Source organism: Coregonus clupeaformis, chromosome 20 (genome assembly GCF_020615455.1).
Source record: "Coregonus clupeaformis isolate EN_2021a chromosome 20, ASM2061545v1, whole genome shotgun sequence".
Classification (NCBI taxonomy): Eukaryota; Metazoa; Chordata; class Actinopteri; order Salmoniformes; family Salmonidae; genus Coregonus; species Coregonus clupeaformis.
In genome coordinates, this window is record NC_059211.1 from 43,403,438 (window position 1) to 43,421,700 (window position 18,263).

Here is an 18,263-nt window from a genome sequence, read left to right on the forward strand (position 1 = left end):
ATGACAAACATGACCGTGTCATAGATTGCCTCATTTGGTCAACTGGCATGGAAACATTGACATGCACTTAACTGTAACTTCAAAAACATATCCTTTCATCAAAAATTCAGATCATTACCACCATCATCAGATCTTCTGAAACATCAATATCATACAATTCCCTCAAGAATTGACTTTGGTTTGCCCGAATTTTGGAGAGGACTTTCCTAAATGAATTCAACTCATGTCTGGGACTGGGACCAGTGCCGTGTGGCGTATGTGAGCCAAGGAGAGTTGAGGTCCAGCAGCAGCCAGCTAGCGGGAGTCCCACGGGACTGTCTCTACCTCTGTACTTCCTGCAAATCTCTACACTGAGAGCAGCCTCTGCTTTGACAGTGATACATGATGTGATACATCCTAGCCTAAATACTTGCATATCGTCTGCATTCACTGCCACAATGGAGTTATTGCTGCTGAATAGGTCTTTGTGAGTTATTCTTTTTCTTATGCATGGCGTGATCCTTACTGACAATGACAAGAGCCCAAAGCTGAATCTTTAAAGGCAGACAGAGATTGTAACACATCTATAAAAAACATATTTTCAAAATAGCGTACAGTATGCAATTAAGTCAACCCTGTTTGACTAGGAAATCCTGTTTTGACTGAGTGAAACTAAAACAAGGGAGTAAAACCAACCACAGGCATGGAGCAGGTTCTAAGCATTTCAGGTTCCTGCTAAACCAAATAACTCAACAGAAGGGATCTGTCACTCTTTTCTAAATGCCACCTTTACGTCAAAGTAACAATGAACAATGCGTATGGTTTCGAACCTACAGAACAGTGTCAGTTTCCTTTATGGTAAATGTTTTATGCTTCTGATTCTGCTAAATACACATAGGAATTCATTTTGTTCTGGTTATTACAGGCTGCCTATTAAGCAGTGTGAAACTGTACATCTGTGCACTGTGCTCCTTAAAACTCTTCCCCCTACTGTAATTAAATCACAAACGATGATGGAATATCAGAACTGGGCATCTCAATAGAGGGCAGGATAGTTCCTTGTCACTTGTCCAACAGGAACACCACAGATGCAAGAGAGCATGCTGCAGAGGGCACCACCATACAGTACAATACAACACAACACACACCCCACCCGTACTGTAGGTCTGCTGGTGGACTGGGAGAAACCCACAGAGGCCACTGGGCTCCTGCTGCAGCAGTACAGTCCCTGCTGTGCACCTGACCTGGATGAGATGATGGGCTATGGATCAGGCTTTAAAAAGGGCTATTCTACTGTATGCATTAGTCAGTCAGGGATAGAGCTGAACCCAGATAGGAGAGATGGAGGGACAGAGAACAAGCCTGTTTTCCACTGTGAGAAGCATCACCAATGTTTCAATTGAGTATGTTCTTAGAGGCATGCATTTTGAAATATGCCAATAAACTGTGTTGCATTCATTAATGCCTCATACGCTATTAGATGGTGTTTCTAAGCCACTTAATTTCAGGTGGTAATAAAGTACCCATATTAATATTAAGGATATAAACAAAGTGGTGGACAAGTCACACGCGGCTGGAAGTCACATGCGGCTGTCTCACAAAAAAAACTCAAGCCGTACAAAATATGTATGATTCACCCCCTGAGAGCACCTGCAGCAGAGCAGCGAGCAGGGGGAATGTTTGCTCTCGCTCAGTGCATGACTGGGTCCCAATCACAGAATACAGCTTTATCTCCTCGATTAACGTTCCGCTCTACAGCCATAAACAACAGTCCCATCTCCACATACTGCTACAGCACTTGCCATGTATGCCGTTCTTTTATATTACAGTACACAGGAGAAGAGCTGTTAAGGGGGTCATGACCGCCCTGCCATCCCCCACCAGCACTTCTACCACCACACACACACCATTATCAAAGGCAAACAGAACCAAGATCCTGAATGCCCTTTCTATCCCTCTGTGTTGAGCCTTTTTTTAAATTACTTGTCAAGTGCCAGTATTCCTGATAAACAATTACTATCACTGTCGGATCAATATACACTACGTGGCGTATAGCCTCACACAAAGACAACCTATGATGAGTTGAGCAAAATCCTTAAGAAACTATTCCCATTTTACTAACTCCATGATACATTTAAGAATAAAGTTTGTTGGACGTTAGAAAGAAAGAATAATTGAACGGTTAAAACCAAGGCTACATTGGCACCAGCAGTGAACCAAGGTTAGATTCACAGACATTTTAAATAAACACAGCGCTGTGCCACGGCAGCAGTATATTTTTGATAGCGCTCCAGTTGGACCATTTAACAAAGCCTCTCCAGCAGCACTCTGTGTTGCCAAGAACGGAGGTTCTTCTCACGTCGACCTAATACTGAGCCTCAAACCCCGTAACTCTGAAACAAACTGCCTGCCTTCACAAGCTTTCATCCACTTCCAAAACACATATACAGATAGTAAACACAGTAAAGACCATGTCTATCCATTTCCAAAACTTAGCCCATGTAGGTACACAATAATATATATTATATATCTTTGAACCAAATACAAATAACAACTGAATAAGAATCAGGACCACAGAGCTGTGAGCTGAGGTGTAGCCTATTTGTTTGTGTTTGTAATTCCTTCTATCTAATAGCATTTCAGAGACTAGCCTAGATGCAGTTGTTATAACTGGCTCCTGTAGGCCAGTTCTGGGCCAGGGCTTTGCAGGCCAAGGCATCCACTATAAGCGTCATTCCACAAGAGACATTGCCAACCTGGCTAATCTGTCACAGAGCGCTAGCAACACCTTGGTCTGGCCAATGTGACAAGTGAAAAGCCCAGAAAGCTTCCTCAGTTCTAATCTCCCCTGGCTGCCGGTGAGAGGAGGTTGCATATTCAGATGGAATTCAAACAAGGCATCATACTGTAAATATTTTTAAATGCTCCTCACCATGCTCCCTGCCGAGGAACCTGGGTGTGATATGAAATGCAGCCAACCTTCCACAGACATCTGCAGCGACGGACACATGGAGTCCCAGCCTCTATGCCAAGAGCCCCAAGGTTTTATAACTGCGGGCACTTTTTAGGGCCCCCGCCCTCCCACTTTCCCTAGTGACAATCAGGCAGTCACCGGGATCAACACATGAAGGCAGCTGCTCCACTTAAGAACTGTCCCATTTTTCCACTTCCTGACATGAATAAATAAAGACTTTTAAAAAGTAGAAGACCACCCCAACACTCCGGAGAGGCCAATAATCAAAATAAACTGAATTAGCATGTTGATTGGCACACGCAGGCAGAGAGTGACCATCATCAGACCCAGTACATCTGATGAGCGGTGCAGAGGGACAGCATGTCAGGGACTGCCACTCAGGACTCAGAGGAAAAGTGGGGCAAGAATTTCTGCTCCGAAAGAACTCTCCCCACCCCCACTCTAGCGATGATGGTTTCAGAGAGGACCAGTCTCTCTACCCAGCAGGGGTTCTTTTGGAAACTGTTGGGGTTGAGAGAGCAGCAAGCGGCACTCAAAACACAATGTGTCCAACCATGGAGAACATTTCAGCGTTAATTAAAGAAGGGCCTGCTCTGTCTGCTAGCCCCAGAACAACTGTTACACACAAAAACTGTTCTTGTTGAGACTGAGCCTAAACATTATTGGGGAAAAACCTACATTTTATAACGTGCTTATGCAACGCATGCACTGATCGCACAAAAGCAAAACTATTATGAGGGTGGATGAACGGAAACAACTTTGCTAACTACAAGTACAGCAGGGACAAAAAGAAAGGACTGTGTTGAGTAAGAGAACAATATCAATCATGAGATTTAGATTTCACATCCATTACAACAAAACACAGCGCAAGTGAGTGAACTCTGGGTGCGTTTTAATATGGTGAAATGGTTTGAATGTGTAGCGGCCAGCTCAGGCTTGGATTGGCCCGACCCTGGGATCTCTCGTGGGCACTAATTGCAGCTCTAATGGAATGAATCGATGAGAAATGGGGGCAGGAGAGTGCACTTCCACCACAGTGGGATTTGAGATCTCCAGCAGACACCAGAGTGTGTTGGCAAACATGCCCCAAACTGTGTCTGCTCAGGCTTACAAAGCGGCAGTCTCACTAACAAATTAAAATAATCAGATTGACAGATAATTTAAACTGACATGCTTCAAAGTACTTCTTGAAAATGTATGCCTTTACAAAACAAAAGGTGGGTCATAATTTCATGTTATTCATGATCATGTGATTCAGCATAATACATTTAGTAAATGTCTACATTTGTCAAAAATAACTGAAATATTGTCATCCATGAATTCCACATACATCCTAACAAGCATTAAACCCGTCTACTCATTTTTTGCTCTGCTCCCTCTTAAAATATATATTTTATCCTACATCTGTTTTTTTAAATGCAGCTGTAGGAATATCCTGGTGTGACTGTCACTTTGTAGCGGAGGGCATGCACTTTGTCATGGCAATATTTATTGACCATACTGATGCTAGCTTGGGGTTATGCCCCGTAAAACCCACTACCACAAGCAGGGAAACTTGGTGAAAATAACTTGCTAAACACAGCGGTTTAGGAGTCAGCAAAAACTCAGTCAGGCCTTAATGGAGAATCGCTTATGATTTCAAGGAAATTAAACTCTGAAGTAAAGAATCAAATATTCTTCTTGGAAAAGGTAGCAGAACGTTTGAATCTAGCTATCTGCATTTCACAGCTACAGAGAGGAGAAGAAGCAGTAAAGGAATAATGTGTAATAACTTGTGTTTAGCGTTAGCAGTGCCACAACCCTTCAGGTTGCCAGCAGAGCCAGAGCCGCCGCAGCAGCGTTGTCTGGCACCCCCTGCCCCCCTCTTTATTTTGCTTTATTAACTTTAATCTAAATATTACAAACAGCACTGATATTCTACTACCATAAAACAAGTCTGAATTCCCTATTGTTCAAAACTTTTAAAGATATGCATACGAGCTATTCAACAAACCAGCTGGCAGCATAAACTAGGAGTTAAAACTACTAATCCTCCAAAATTACTTTTCACGTCACACTTGGTATACCATCTTAATTATTTCATTTGGATAATGTCAATGAATAAACCATACGTGCATCGGCTAATTTTAACCAATCATAATTATATACTGGACACTTCAGTAAAAATATAATGTCACTATCTGAGACATCAATAAAGTTTTATACAAATTTAAAAAACTGGCAAATGCCAAATGCATTATTTAGTTTGAACTAATACAATTCATACAAGGCAATTCCAAAAGCACACTAATAATACAACTGTCACCAGTATTATTACAAAGTTAAGTTACAATACTATTGAAATATACATTCAGTAAAACATATGGAACCTGTTGCATACAGCAACATGAGTAATTTGGTCTAATATTCTTTCCTCTACTGGATTAAAAACCCTCCTTCAGAATAACAGTTTAGAACCATGCAACAATATGTCTGTTTATTTTTGAAGAAAAGTACAATTTCCTCTGTAATTAAAACAAATCTTTGAACAGGGCTATAAAATCCATTGCAGTTCCCAAAGCCAAAGTAAATACGACAATTGTGTCCATCTGAAACGCCACATCAAGTCTCATAAGTCAATATACAGTAGGCTGCCTTTTACTGAAAATCGACCTTAAACACCCTTTGTCCTTGCTTGAGTTCTGCCAACTGGCAAGAAAACCCAAGCTCTTCCCTGGATTCCTCTTGCAGTGCATTTATTAACAGAAACTAAAGCACTATTTATGTCTTCAGCTATTAAAACAAGGTATATTGATGTATTATCCCATTACTTTATGTGAATTAAATTCAGTGTAATTCCATTTCAAAATTAACAACACATTAGAATTGTACTGGTGAACTACATAGGTCTATATGAAGACTTTATGGCTATGCCTTATTGTGTGTAAATGGCATCTAAAGGCTATCAATAAATGGAAGAGTGTTTTTTCATATTTAGATAGCTTTAACCAAATGAAACACATCCACCTACAGATTGAAACAGGCTCCTCAAATCCAACCATGGACTATTATAGGCCTACCTTGCAATACAAAGGTCATAGGCTACGTGGTTTCTCTGATATAGGCCAGGCAGTCCCATTCTTTAGATATTACTTCTCTCTAAGTTTTACACTAAGAGTGTATGCAATATTATCTCCTCAATTACAACTCAATCGAATGTCAATTGATGCATACTATATCAAAAATGTATTTCCTTCAACTAGATGTCCAAAAATGTTGTGTGTCAACCTGACTCAAAATAAGCCTAATCCTAATGCATGTAGCAAAAATACAATAAGAAAGAATCCTCAACATCAGGTAAGAAATGTGCCTCTGACTTGTTCAATCCTAAATATTCTAAATAAATATCCTGATAGCAGACTGTGATAGTTGTTCTAAATAGACGGATAGACTATTTGGATACACAATTTACCGCACTTCAAAATACCGCAAAGCGCTCTAAGTGCAAACTACTCCATGACACAGGTAAGGTACAGACACACACACACACGCACACACACACACACACACACACACACACACACACACACACACACACACACACACACACACACACACACACACACGTTATATTTACAATGATTATAAGCATTTAAATAATTAATCAGGACATCAATACTGAGCCGAAGTGCTCCCAGGCCTGACCACAGTTCTTGGGGTGGTTTGTTGTCCCTCCTTAACTCAAAGGAGAGTGGAATACTTCGTGGAGAACTCTCCCATACACAGGGTTGATAGCCTAACTTTTGCTGAGACTTTAAGATGAAGAATTCTGATGATACTTCTGGCATGCACAGCTTGCCATCATGCGCCTTCATCGGTCACAGCTAATGAATTACATGCTATTTTAGCCTTATACTTCTCCAAGGTGAACAAACTTCATGAAAAGTTGGGACAAAAAAAATCTACTTTAAACATGAGTCAGCATAATGCTATTGAGTAAACTATAGTAGTGATAACAAAAATTCTGAAGTTAGTATAGGCTGAGAGACTCAGGTTTCCACGTATCCTTACGGACCGTGCCAACACTCATCCCGCCCTTTTCTAAACTGAAATATCATCTGCATTTCATAGCCACGTTCATTCAGTCAACACAGACGCTCATGCATAATAACTCTCCAAAAAGTAAGCAAAATGAATAATTTACCTGAGTAAGACAGAGAGGAGAGTACATCATGATGAAAATGAACTTATAAGGACTTGTCAGGTAGCAAAAGACAGAAAAGTTAGTGAATCATTCTTTTACAGTTCATCATCATCATCATCATCATCATCATCATCATAAACACCTCCACCATCGCCTCAATTGACTTGCAGTTTACGTCCACTAAGGTGTAAGCCCTCCAAAAATGATGACACAGAAGAAAAGTTCACCTTAAAAATCCTGAAAAATAAAAATAGTAACTTTGAATAAAAATTGGGAAAGCTAGGAAATGAAAAGGCTTGGCCAATCTGTTCCATTTAGGAAATGGGGGGAGAAAAAGAATCAAAGAATGACAAAATGAAAAAGAGGGAGGAATAAAATGACGTTATGAAAATAGCCCATCCCCCCCAAAAAAATTAAAGAAGCAGTAACCCTGATTCCCTGTGTCCAGCAATACTCGTTAAATCCACGAAAAACAAAGTAATGCGTTTAGATCAGGAGCAACGCTGGTACGGATGGTTAAAAACTAAAATTGCAGAGGAATTTCTCTCGCCCAAGCAAGAGCCTACACTCCCTCCCTCGCGTAGCCTATCCCAGCGATGTTGCATGTGCGCTTGTGCCGTTTATTCAAAACGGGTCGTTGGCAACTTGCTGCGTAATATCCTACAAATGACCGATTGGAGTGCGTTGATGACAGTCTTGCAACACAGACACAATAGCCTGCACTCCCAAGTGGCCTCTCACGACTAATCTACAACATGAACTACACTAAGCTGTTATTACTGTACATTTAACATCTTTTCAAAATGATCAGAATCGATAAGCTTCTGATAACGTGGATATCCTAATCATACAATACCAATTCAAAAAACCAAGCGTCTGAATTCATCATCCGTTATCAACTGTTTTCTATAATCATGTCACACAGACATCTATACAAACTAATAATAAGTTATAAAAGTCTGTGTGTAAAAGCGCAAAGACGTCAGTGGTGAGCATACTATTTATTTTAATTGAATTCAGACATAACCTACTTTTATCAATTTCTACAGTATTGTATTTATTGTCAGATGTGACTTGACCAAAACAAGTGGTAGGTGTAATGGCAATAATATTTGGAGAACTAGCAAATAAAGATGATCACGTTCTCTCTTTGAACTATATGGACACATTCTGCTTTTGTAACTATGCACACAAAAGGTTTCCAACAAAATGATAGTAAGGGGCCTATAAAGTGTAAGTATATCCCCATGTCATTACACACAAGAGTAGGTCTGTACATGGCCTCTCCATTAGGGCAGACCAGAGAAAAAGGACATACACACGTTCTTCTTGGTATACTTTGAGTGAGTAGACCAGGTTATTTTTTTTAAATCTCCGGCAAAGCTAAGAAAACTATTCTGAGATCAGTCTGAAGGGACAATGTTGTCTGCATCAATATTGTTATCACTTTGATCTGACAATGCCATAAAGTAATAACTGCATCCAAACCATTAGCACAAGTTTGTCTATAGCAGTTCGGTGGTGGTGGTGGGTAAATCAACCTTCCTGAAGTGAAGTGAAGTGAACTGCAGTTCAGACAAAATTGGCCATTTTGTTATCTATGACATCCAAAAATATAACGTCCTGAATATATTTATTTGATATTTCCAAAACAGTAGGCCAGAGAAATTATTTTGTTTTCACAAAAACTCTAAATATGCCAGTTGAGTGCACTTTCAAAACATTCAGATTGCAACTCTGCGAGTATGTGTGTTATAACCGCACTCGGACTATACTGCATCCAGGGACGGAGCGCCTCTGTCGGTCTATGGTTCAAATTCAAGACGGCGCGACTGCGGCTCCGGCTGCGGCCATTTTCTGCTGAACAAACTAAACCGGACACAGAGTCTATTGGCTTTGAACTTCAACTTGGCCTTCGACGTCCCGTAGTGAATATGCGCTGCCCCACTCAAACTGGCAAAAAAACGAATACCTTTCACTTCGGGAGAAGTGCCAAAACGCCTTGTAGCGATCTTAATCATTACGCGCCGGTGTAACAAATATATAGTATGTCTGCATTTCTAGCCTTTCCCACAAACGATACGCTTGGCTGAAAACCAACAAGAAAATGAGTAGCCCAACTGCTGAGAAACAAAGGAGCAGAACCCCAAAATACAGCTCTACGCGATTATCTTAATTTGATTTTACAGAGTGCACACAACTCGTGATCATTCTCGCCTTGAGTCTGTTGGAACGTGGACAAATAATGATGAAATTGATTTGTAAACGTACCATTTCAAAGCGAAACTGCCAACCCCCCAGAAAAGTTATAGTTTATGCAGCACCGCGGTTCAACGCCTGGTCATCTCGTCGACGGGTTTTTATTATTATTCCATATCCATTTATCCGCGAACAGAGGTAATCCGTGGTCTTCGGAGGGGAGAAAACCCCGCACAGATATCAATCAGATACGTCCCACGCGAAGTCTGCAGCTTCAACCCCTGAAGAATCCTCGCTACAAGGTACAATAGAACAACATAAAGGTTTGACTATAATATTATAGCTACGGGCTGCACGATTTCGGGCAGAATCTGCTAACTGTAAACTGCTTGATGGTGTCGTAATGTATCGTGCTGTTGTTGGTTGTATATCTTTAAATTACAGAACTGATTCTTCGATCTCATTGCTTTGCAGCATTGTACACATAGATGTCCTTAGTTATGATGGTATCAATGCTTCGTCTGATCATGAATGTCCTTACAGACGGCCCGAACGATGGGCTCATAGGCGATCTTACAGTCGTCTCGGAGAAATAATAGATGAACAGGAAGGTGCTGTGTGTCTGTGTGCGCGGGTGTGTGTGTGTGCAAGAGAGGGAGTGTGTGTGGCTTGGGGCATTCTATTAGTGTGGCACTTGATGGCGTAGTTCATAAAAAGCAAAAATACAACTATTTACCCACTGTGAGCCGCTATTACAAAACATGTTATCTCAGATAGATATACAATGAAATAGTTTTTCCTCTCACTGTTCTATAGCAAGTTTCAAGTTTGGAACTTAGCTATACTTCCCTGTGTGTGTGTGTGTGTGTGTGTGTTATTTCAGAATTACATCCCCAGCTCTTTATTACACTGGTGATTACACCTAAACAATTCAATTAAAACAATTTATTTCCTGGGAGGGAACTTCATGGTTTAAAGAGCTGTCAAAGTTTCAGGTGTTGTCAAATTTGCCACTGCCTTTAACCCCACTTTGCTCACACACTTTTCAAAAGAGCAGCAGGGAACTTAACCACAGCCGGTTGTGCGTAAATCCTCAAGGAAAATACATCAAGTTTGCTATAGCCTACTATTATCCTAACATTCCAAACAGAAGATGATTTGATATTTAATTAATGAGTAGCCTATTCATAATTAATTAATAGCCTAGTCGTTTTGCTATTGATATTCACTTTCATAAATGTAGAAGTATCCTTAGAACTTTACTTTTCCACGGAATTAACCCCGCGCCTCCAACTGGTTTCTGCAGCTTCATATTGGAAACGTTAAAAAAAGTTTACCAATATTCTTCAAAACTCACGAAGGTATGTGGCCTATGACATGTTATAACTGAAAACGTTTAGGAATGTCATACTTGAGTTTATAAGAGTGGCATTCCCAAAGAATTAACCCAGTGTGTTCAACTGCTTTCTGCGTTTCAGTTCATTAGGCCTAAAGTGCTTGAAAACTGTAGGCCATGAGCACATTTTAAAGCAGTATATATTACATAATTCTATAATTTATTACAGTGATAATTGACCTAAATTAATATGCATTCTTTGGTTGAAGAATTCGGTCTTTAGTGCAATTATAGGATTTGGTTTTAAGAGATGGTCTCTCGCATGCAAGCTACACCTTTTTGTCGCTACCTATCTTAACCTGAACTAATGATTTTATGTACTAGCAATTACATCCCCAATGTATAGCAATTACTGGATTCTTCTTCTCTTTCGATTTAACTTCACTGTTCTACGCCAAATGTCAAATGTCCCTGTTCATTAGAATCGTAATATAACAATTTGATGAAGAATATTAAGGTGTTATCTAGGGTAGGAACTTGATTATGCAATGGATAATACACCTTTTTGAATTAAAGTCTCAGGTTTGCATTTTAACAGTCAAACTAATCATGCAAAATCCATACAGGAGTATTTAATATGAGACAAAAATGACATAATCCATTCAATAATGAGTGTGCGATTGTGCTTTCTAACTTGTATTGCACTTTTTATTTGCTAATGGTGCAATAGCCTAATGTTTGCTAGTTAGATCTAGGCCCAACCCAGGCATAGGCCAACTTGTCATTATGTTCTGTTTTTAGAAAATGCAGGTTTATGCAATTGAAAGCATCATTTTTTAAATAACATCTACTAATGTACAACATATTTTTTAACCCTTCAAATGCTAAAACAAAATGTTTTACTTGTTGCTCACTTCTTGGATGACGTTAATCAAACATTTTTTATTGGGGTCAATGCATTCTGTATTTCACCACAGTGACTGGGTAGGCCGATTTGCATTGAATTTGGCTATTTGTAATTGACGGTTCCAGCATGCATTGTACAAGACATTCATGGATTTTATTATCAATAACCATAAATGTATCATTTGAAGACTAACTTCAAAACATTTTGCCTAAACTGGTGATATGAGAGGTAAAACAAATGAGTAGGCTATTTAAATGAAACAAACAATAGTATTTATAAAATGTCACATTGCTTTGACAATAAGCTCAATTTCAATGTCTTTTAATAACATTTTGAAGAAGCCTAATTTGTATTTCTCCTGACATTGATTTAAAATACAAAATGATTTCCAGGTTACCAATAATTATGAGATCTTTTACATTACACTGAAATAAATTGTGTTTTTTTGTTGATTTGTGGTTGGTTGTTGATACTTTTTAGTTCTGAAGTCCAGTAATTGTTTATTCTAAGTCCCTTAGCAGGAGTATTGAAAATCCTATCAAATGTTTATGATAGTTTTGGACAGGACCACAAGAACAACATTCATTAAACAGTAAACAAACAGTAAACAAAATTAGAAATGCAATTATCTTGTGTTGATTAGAAAGCCTCTGGCCAAATGAATTGTCTTGCTTGGAAGAGTGTTTGTTAAACTCTAGCCTATATGGAATGAAATCACAATAACAAATGCAACATGTTTTGGCTATAGCTGCATGCTGAAATGTCTAATTAACCAATCGGGAAACATTCACTGATCCATGGATGCACGAATCCAAAAGGAGACAAAGAGAAAGTACACTACTGAAATCTCTAATTAAAAGCTATTTTAACCTCAGCAGAAATAGTTGGGATTGGTCACTCTTTTGTTTCTTTTACCTTGGACTTCTGAAAAAACTGATGTCTGGTAGTACTTATTTTATGATCTCTAATCTGTAGCATAATTTAAAATGAAATTATTAGAAAATCAAACTGAAGAAAACTTGCAGAAAGGATAAAAACATTGGGTTTGTCATTTAGTTTGAATGAGTTTTCAATATGAAACCATGTGCTGCAAACTTCATAGAATCTCCCGCCATTAGGCTATTTGTGCACCATCAAGTTGGTTTTAAAATGTAAATGATTGATTTCATAAAGGCCTTGTCAAGCTAATTTATAACTACATCTTCTCATGGTGTAGGCCTGATATAGACTCATTTGTGTGGCTAGTAGGCCTACATTAATATAGCCTAAGGTATCTTAAATACTTGATTTGAACATTCCAAAGTATATTTCCTTTATTATACGAATATGTATGCTACTGAAATCTCAGATGAGGATTTGGCCCATCAGGAGACATTATACAGATTTATACTTTTTTTGTTATCAATTTTTTATCATGAAAAGTGAAGAAGAAATACATAGTCTTATAATGCAGAGTGTGGGACCACTCACAGTAAAATACTATGGGTTGGACCAACACATATTGATGCTGTTAAAAGTGAACATGTATGCTATATATACTGAACAAAAATATAAACGCAACATGTAAAGTGTTGGTCCCATGTTTCATGAGCTGAAATAAAAGATCCCAGAATTTTTCCATACACACAAGAAGCTTTTTCTCTCAAATTTTGCACACACATTTATTTACATCCCTGTTAGTGAACATTTCTCCTTTGCCAAGATAATCCATCCACCTGACAAGTGTGGCATATCAATAAGATGATTAAACAGCATGATAATTACACAGGTGCACCTTGTGCTGAGGACAATAAAAGGCCACTCCAAAATGTGCAGCTGTGTCACAGAACACAATGACACAGATGTCAAACATTTTGAGTGAGCATGCAATTGGCATGCTGACTGCAGGAATGCCCACCAGAGCTGTTGCCAGAGAATTGAATGTTCATTTCTCTACCATAAGCCGCCTCCAACGTCGTTTTAGAGAATTTGGCAGTACGTTCAACCGGCCTCACAACCTCAGACCACGTGTGTAACCACGCCAGCCCAGGATCACATCCGGCTTCTTCACCTGCAGGATCATCTGAGACCAGCCACCCGGAAAGCTGATGAAACTGAATAATATTTCTGTCTGTAATAAAGCCCTTTTGTGGGGTAAAACTCATTCTGATTGGCTGGGCCTGGCTCCCAAGTGGGTGGGCCTATGCCCTCCCAGGCTCACCCATGGCTGCACCCCTGCCCAGTCATGTGAAATCCATATATTAGGGCCTAATTTATTTATTTAAATTGAAGGCCCAAAAAATTGTCAAAGACTCCAGTCACCCAAGTCATAGACTGTTCTCTCTGCTACCGCACGGCAAGCGGTACCGGAGCGCCAAGTCTAGGTCCAAAAGGCTCCTCAACAACTTCTACCCCCAAGCTATAAGACTGCTGAACAATTCATCAAATGGCCACCTGGACTATTTACATTGACCCCCCCCCATCCCTCCCCCTTTGTTTTTACACTGCTGCTACTGTACAAATTACCTCAACTAACCTGTACCCCCGCACTCGGTACCGGTACCCCCTGTATATATCCTCGTTATTGTATTGTGTTACTTTTGATTTAATTTGTTACTTTAGTTTATTTAGTAAATATTCTTAACTCTATTTCTTGAACTGCATTGTTGGTTAAGGGCTTGTAAGTAAGCATTTCACGGTAAGGTCTACACCTGTTGTATTCGGCGCATGTGACAAATAAGATTTGATTTGATTTGATTTCCTTATATGAACTGTAACTCAGTAAAATCGTTGAAATTGTTGCATGTTGCATTTATATTTTTGTTCAGTATACACATTGGAGAAGAATAGCATCCTCTACCACATGTAAAAATAGGACTTGACAATGTCAAGCATAAATGTGGTAATAAACTCTATTTGCAAGATGCAGAGAGGACATTTAAAAAATCATTAAATGAGAGCAAAACCCCAACTTGATTAAATACTACATACATTACTCAGTCAATAACTACTTATGTTATCACTTGCTTACACAATGCAATTCCTGAAATTCATTCACTTATGGGTAAAATAAACTTGCTGTCACGCCCTGGCCTATAGAACTCTAGCTAGTTTGGTCAGGGTGTGAATTTCTAGGTTTGTATTTCTATGTTTGGCCGGGTGTGGTTCCCAATCAGAGGCAGCGGTCGCTCGTTGTCTCTGATTGGGGATCATACTTAGGCAGCCAGTTTTCCTGCCTGTGTTGTGGGTTTTTGTTGTGTTCCTGTTTTAGGCTTGTGTGTTAGCCTTTGGACCGTCATGGTTAAGTTTTGTTATTTTGGTTACTGTGACGTGTGTTTATTCTTTAATAAACATGTACGCCTTTCACGCTGCACCTTGGTCCGTCCCGTTCCTTAACGTACGTGACAGAAAAACCCACCACCAATGGACCAAGCAGCGTGCCCAGGAGGAGCAGAGAGGATGGACCTGGCAGGAGATAAGAGAGGATCTGGCAAGGCAGATGGAGGCCCTGAAAGGGATCAGGGTGGAGAGACAGCCCCAATATTTTTATTTTGGGGGGGGCTAAAAGGGTGGTCGGGGAGCGACAGAGAGGAGCCTCGACCACTGCACTCGTGGGGGCTCAAGGAGGAGTCCTCACTGGAGGAGGACGGGGCGCGGAGTGTAAAGGACGGAGACCGTCATAGACCTCCAGCGCCGGTTCCCAGTCCGGTTCCCCGCCGGTTCCCAGTACCTGCTCTCCGCACCAAGCCAGTGGTGCGTGTTCCCAGTCTGGCCCGGCCTGTTCCTGCTCCCCGCACCAAGCCAGTGGTGCGTGTTCCCAGTCTGGCCCGGCCTGTTCCTGCTCTCCGCACCAAGCCAGTGGTGCGCATCGCCAGTCCGGCCCGGCCTGTTCCTGCTCCTCGCACCAAGCTAGTGGTGCGCGTCGCCAGTCCGGCCCGGCCTGTTCCTGCTCCTCGCCAGTGGTGCCCGTCGCCAGTCCGGCCCGGCCTGTTCCTGCTCCTCGCCAGTGGTGCCCGTCGCCAGTCCGGCCCGGCCTGTTCCTGCTCCTCGCACCAAGCCAGTGGTGCGCGTCGCCAGTCCGGCCCGGTTGTTCCTGCTCCTCGCACCAAGCCAGTGGTGTGCGTCGCCAGTCCGGCCCGGTCTGTTCCTGCTCCTCGCACCAAGCCAGTGGTGCGCGTCGCCAGTCCGGCCCGGCCTGTTCCTGCTCCTCGTACCAAGCCAGTGGTGCGCGTCGCCAGTCCGGCCCGGCCTGTTCCTGCTCGTCGCACCAAGCCAGTGGGGCGCGTCGCCAGTCCGGCACGTGCCCGTTCCACTGGTGCCTGGTTCGTCAGCGGCTCCACTCCGGAGCCAGAGCAGTCCACTCCACCGGTGCCCAGTCCAGCTCCGGTCAGCGGCTCAACTCCGGAGCCGGAGCCGCCACCGAGGCTGGAAGCCCACCCGGACCATCCCCTATTCAGTCAGGTTTGTGCGGTCGGAGTCCGCACCTTTGGGGGGGTAGGCAGCCAGTTATCCTGCCTGTGTTGTGGGTTTTTGTTGTGTTCCTGTTTTAGGCTTGTGTGTTAGCCTTTGGACCGTCACGGTTAAGTTTTGTTATTTTGGTTACTGTGACGTGTGTTTATTCTTTAATAAACATGTACGCCTTTCACGCTGCACCTTGGTCCGTCCCGTTTCTTAACGTACGTGACACTTGCAGATTCATGATGTGTCTAACATGCCTTTGGTTATCTGCTCTTCTCATCCATAGGTCACTGAGTTTGGTGGAGTAAGCCGTCTTGGCATGCCATCTGACCTTACCACAGGAAGGCTGTGCTGGAGTGAGCGGTAGAGACATGATCCGACCGTTCAATGTGAATTGAAGGGTTCCTGTAAAAATCTACAGCTAAAAATGTGTATTTCCTAAAGACAGAGGAGTGAGAGCCAGGACTCATGCCATGATATGAACTGACAATGAAAGTATTATTTCAAACCACATAAAACTATGACAAGGGCCTTGCATGTCATCTTTACGCAAGTGAACAGGATGCATGTAAAGCATATAGATATGCTGAACTCAATCGAAAAGTGAGTGAAGTGTAATGTTTGACATGAATAAAGGTCTCCTGAAGAGGGCAGTACCAGAGTGTGTTTCATGGAGTTGCCTGGTAGTCAGCATTCTCTCTCACTGCTTTATGAACTTTACAGTGATGTTCACTTTGCAATGGTGAAATTCTAAATGCTATACAACAAAATAATAAGGAACTACACTACATGACCAAAAGTATGTGGACACCTGTTCATCCCAAAGGTATTCGATGGGGTTGAGGTCAGGTCCCTGTGCAGGCCAGTCAAGTTCTTCCACACCGATCTCAACAAACCATTTCTGTATGGACCTTGCTTTGTGCACGGGGGCATTGTCATGCTGAAACAGGAAAGGGCCTTCCCCAAACTGTTGCCACAAAGTTGGAAGCACAGAATCGTCTAGATCAGGGGTGTCAAACGTCTGGCCCGCGGGCCGGATCAGGCCCGCAAACGGGTTTAATCCGGCCCGCGAGATGATAATTTTTTTTTTAAAAATTGTAAAGTATAAAAATGTGCTGCAATTTTTCAATAAAATAAACTGCTGCTCCAATTGCGTCCACTGGATGGCGCAATAGCAATTGTGTTAAGCAAGCAAACTGTTTATACCGGGGCAGAGCAAGTAGGTCAAGCACGTGCAGCCAATGAGCTACTTTGTTTTGCCCGCGATATTTATTACGGCTTCTACTTTTAACATTATGTGCTTTGGCACCCTCATTGCCCCAATATGTCTCTGTCAAAAAAGAGAAAAGTGGACGCAGAGTGCAGAGTGTTCCAAGAAAAATTGTCATCCTATTTATTCACGGAATTGAATGGGAAAGCTGTATGTTTGGTGTGTTCAGAGCATGTTGCAGTGCTGAAAGAATATAACCTTCGTCGCCACTATGTGAGTCTTCATGCCGACAAATCTGACAACTTTCAAGGACAGCGGAGATGAGAGAAGGTGAATGAACTGTTGGCGGGTCTGAAGAAACAGCAGTCTGTGTTTTCTCACAGCCGAGACATCAGTGACGCTGCAGTGAAAGCTAGCTACCTCATTGCTAATGAAATCGCAGTGGCTTCAAAACCATTTAGTGAGGGTGAATTTGTAAAAACATGCATGATGAAGGCAGCGGAGATTGTGTGCCCTGAAAAGCGGCAGGCTTTTGCAAATATCAGCCTGACAAGAAACACAGTTGTAGACAGGATTTCCGATCTTTCAGTGGATTTGGACAGCCAGTTGAAGCAAAAAGTAAAGTCATTTATTGCGTTTTCGGTTGCAATTGATGAAAGCACGGACATTACAGATGTTGCACAACTGCCCATTTTCATCCGCGGAGTTGATGACACATTGACCGTCACCGAGGAGTTCGTGGAGTTGGTGCCGATGACAGATACAACGACAGCAGCTGATATTTTTACCGCACTCGTCGGGCGCGCTGGACAGGGTCGGAGTGGACTGGTCCCGCGCTGTCAGCCTGGCTACAGATGGTGCGCCCTCAATGATCGGGAAAAAAGCAGGCGTTGTGACAAAGTTCAGAGAGAAAGTGCAATCTGCAAATGGAGGACGTGATTTTTTGACTTTTCACTGTATTTTGCACCAGGAGGCTTTGTGTTGCAAGTCATTAAAGATGGATAACGTCATGAAGGTGGTCATCCAAACTGTTAATTT

At 41.7% G+C, this 18,263-nt stretch overlaps 1 protein-coding gene and 1 long non-coding RNA gene across 4 annotated transcripts in view; one reads left to right on the forward strand and one right to left on the reverse strand.

The window, feature by feature from the left end:
* LOC121533449 (nuclear factor 1 C-type-like) overlaps nt 1-9,488 on the reverse strand; it is a 110,137-nt gene extending 100,649 nt beyond the window's left edge. The window contains exon 1 of one of the 3 annotated variants that reach the window (XM_045205499.1): nt 9,408-9,488. In XM_045205499.1, the coding sequence (XP_045061434.1) occupies nt 9,408-9,410 (3 nt within the window). In that variant the 5' untranslated portion in view covers nt 9,411-9,488. Of the gene's footprint in view, nt 1-7,136; nt 7,760-9,407 lie in introns of those variants that run through there. The other 2 variants (XM_045205498.1, XM_041839399.2) reach the window with 2 other exon arrangements.
* Nucleotides 9,489-9,550: 62 nt separating this feature from the next.
* On the forward strand, nt 9,551-16,671 carry LOC121533450. Its single transcript, XR_005994466.2, has 2 exons — nt 9,551-9,637; nt 16,302-16,671. It is a non-coding gene; the product is annotated as an uncharacterized LOC121533450 (long non-coding RNA).
* The last annotated feature ends 1,592 nt before the right edge of the window (nt 16,672-18,263 follow it).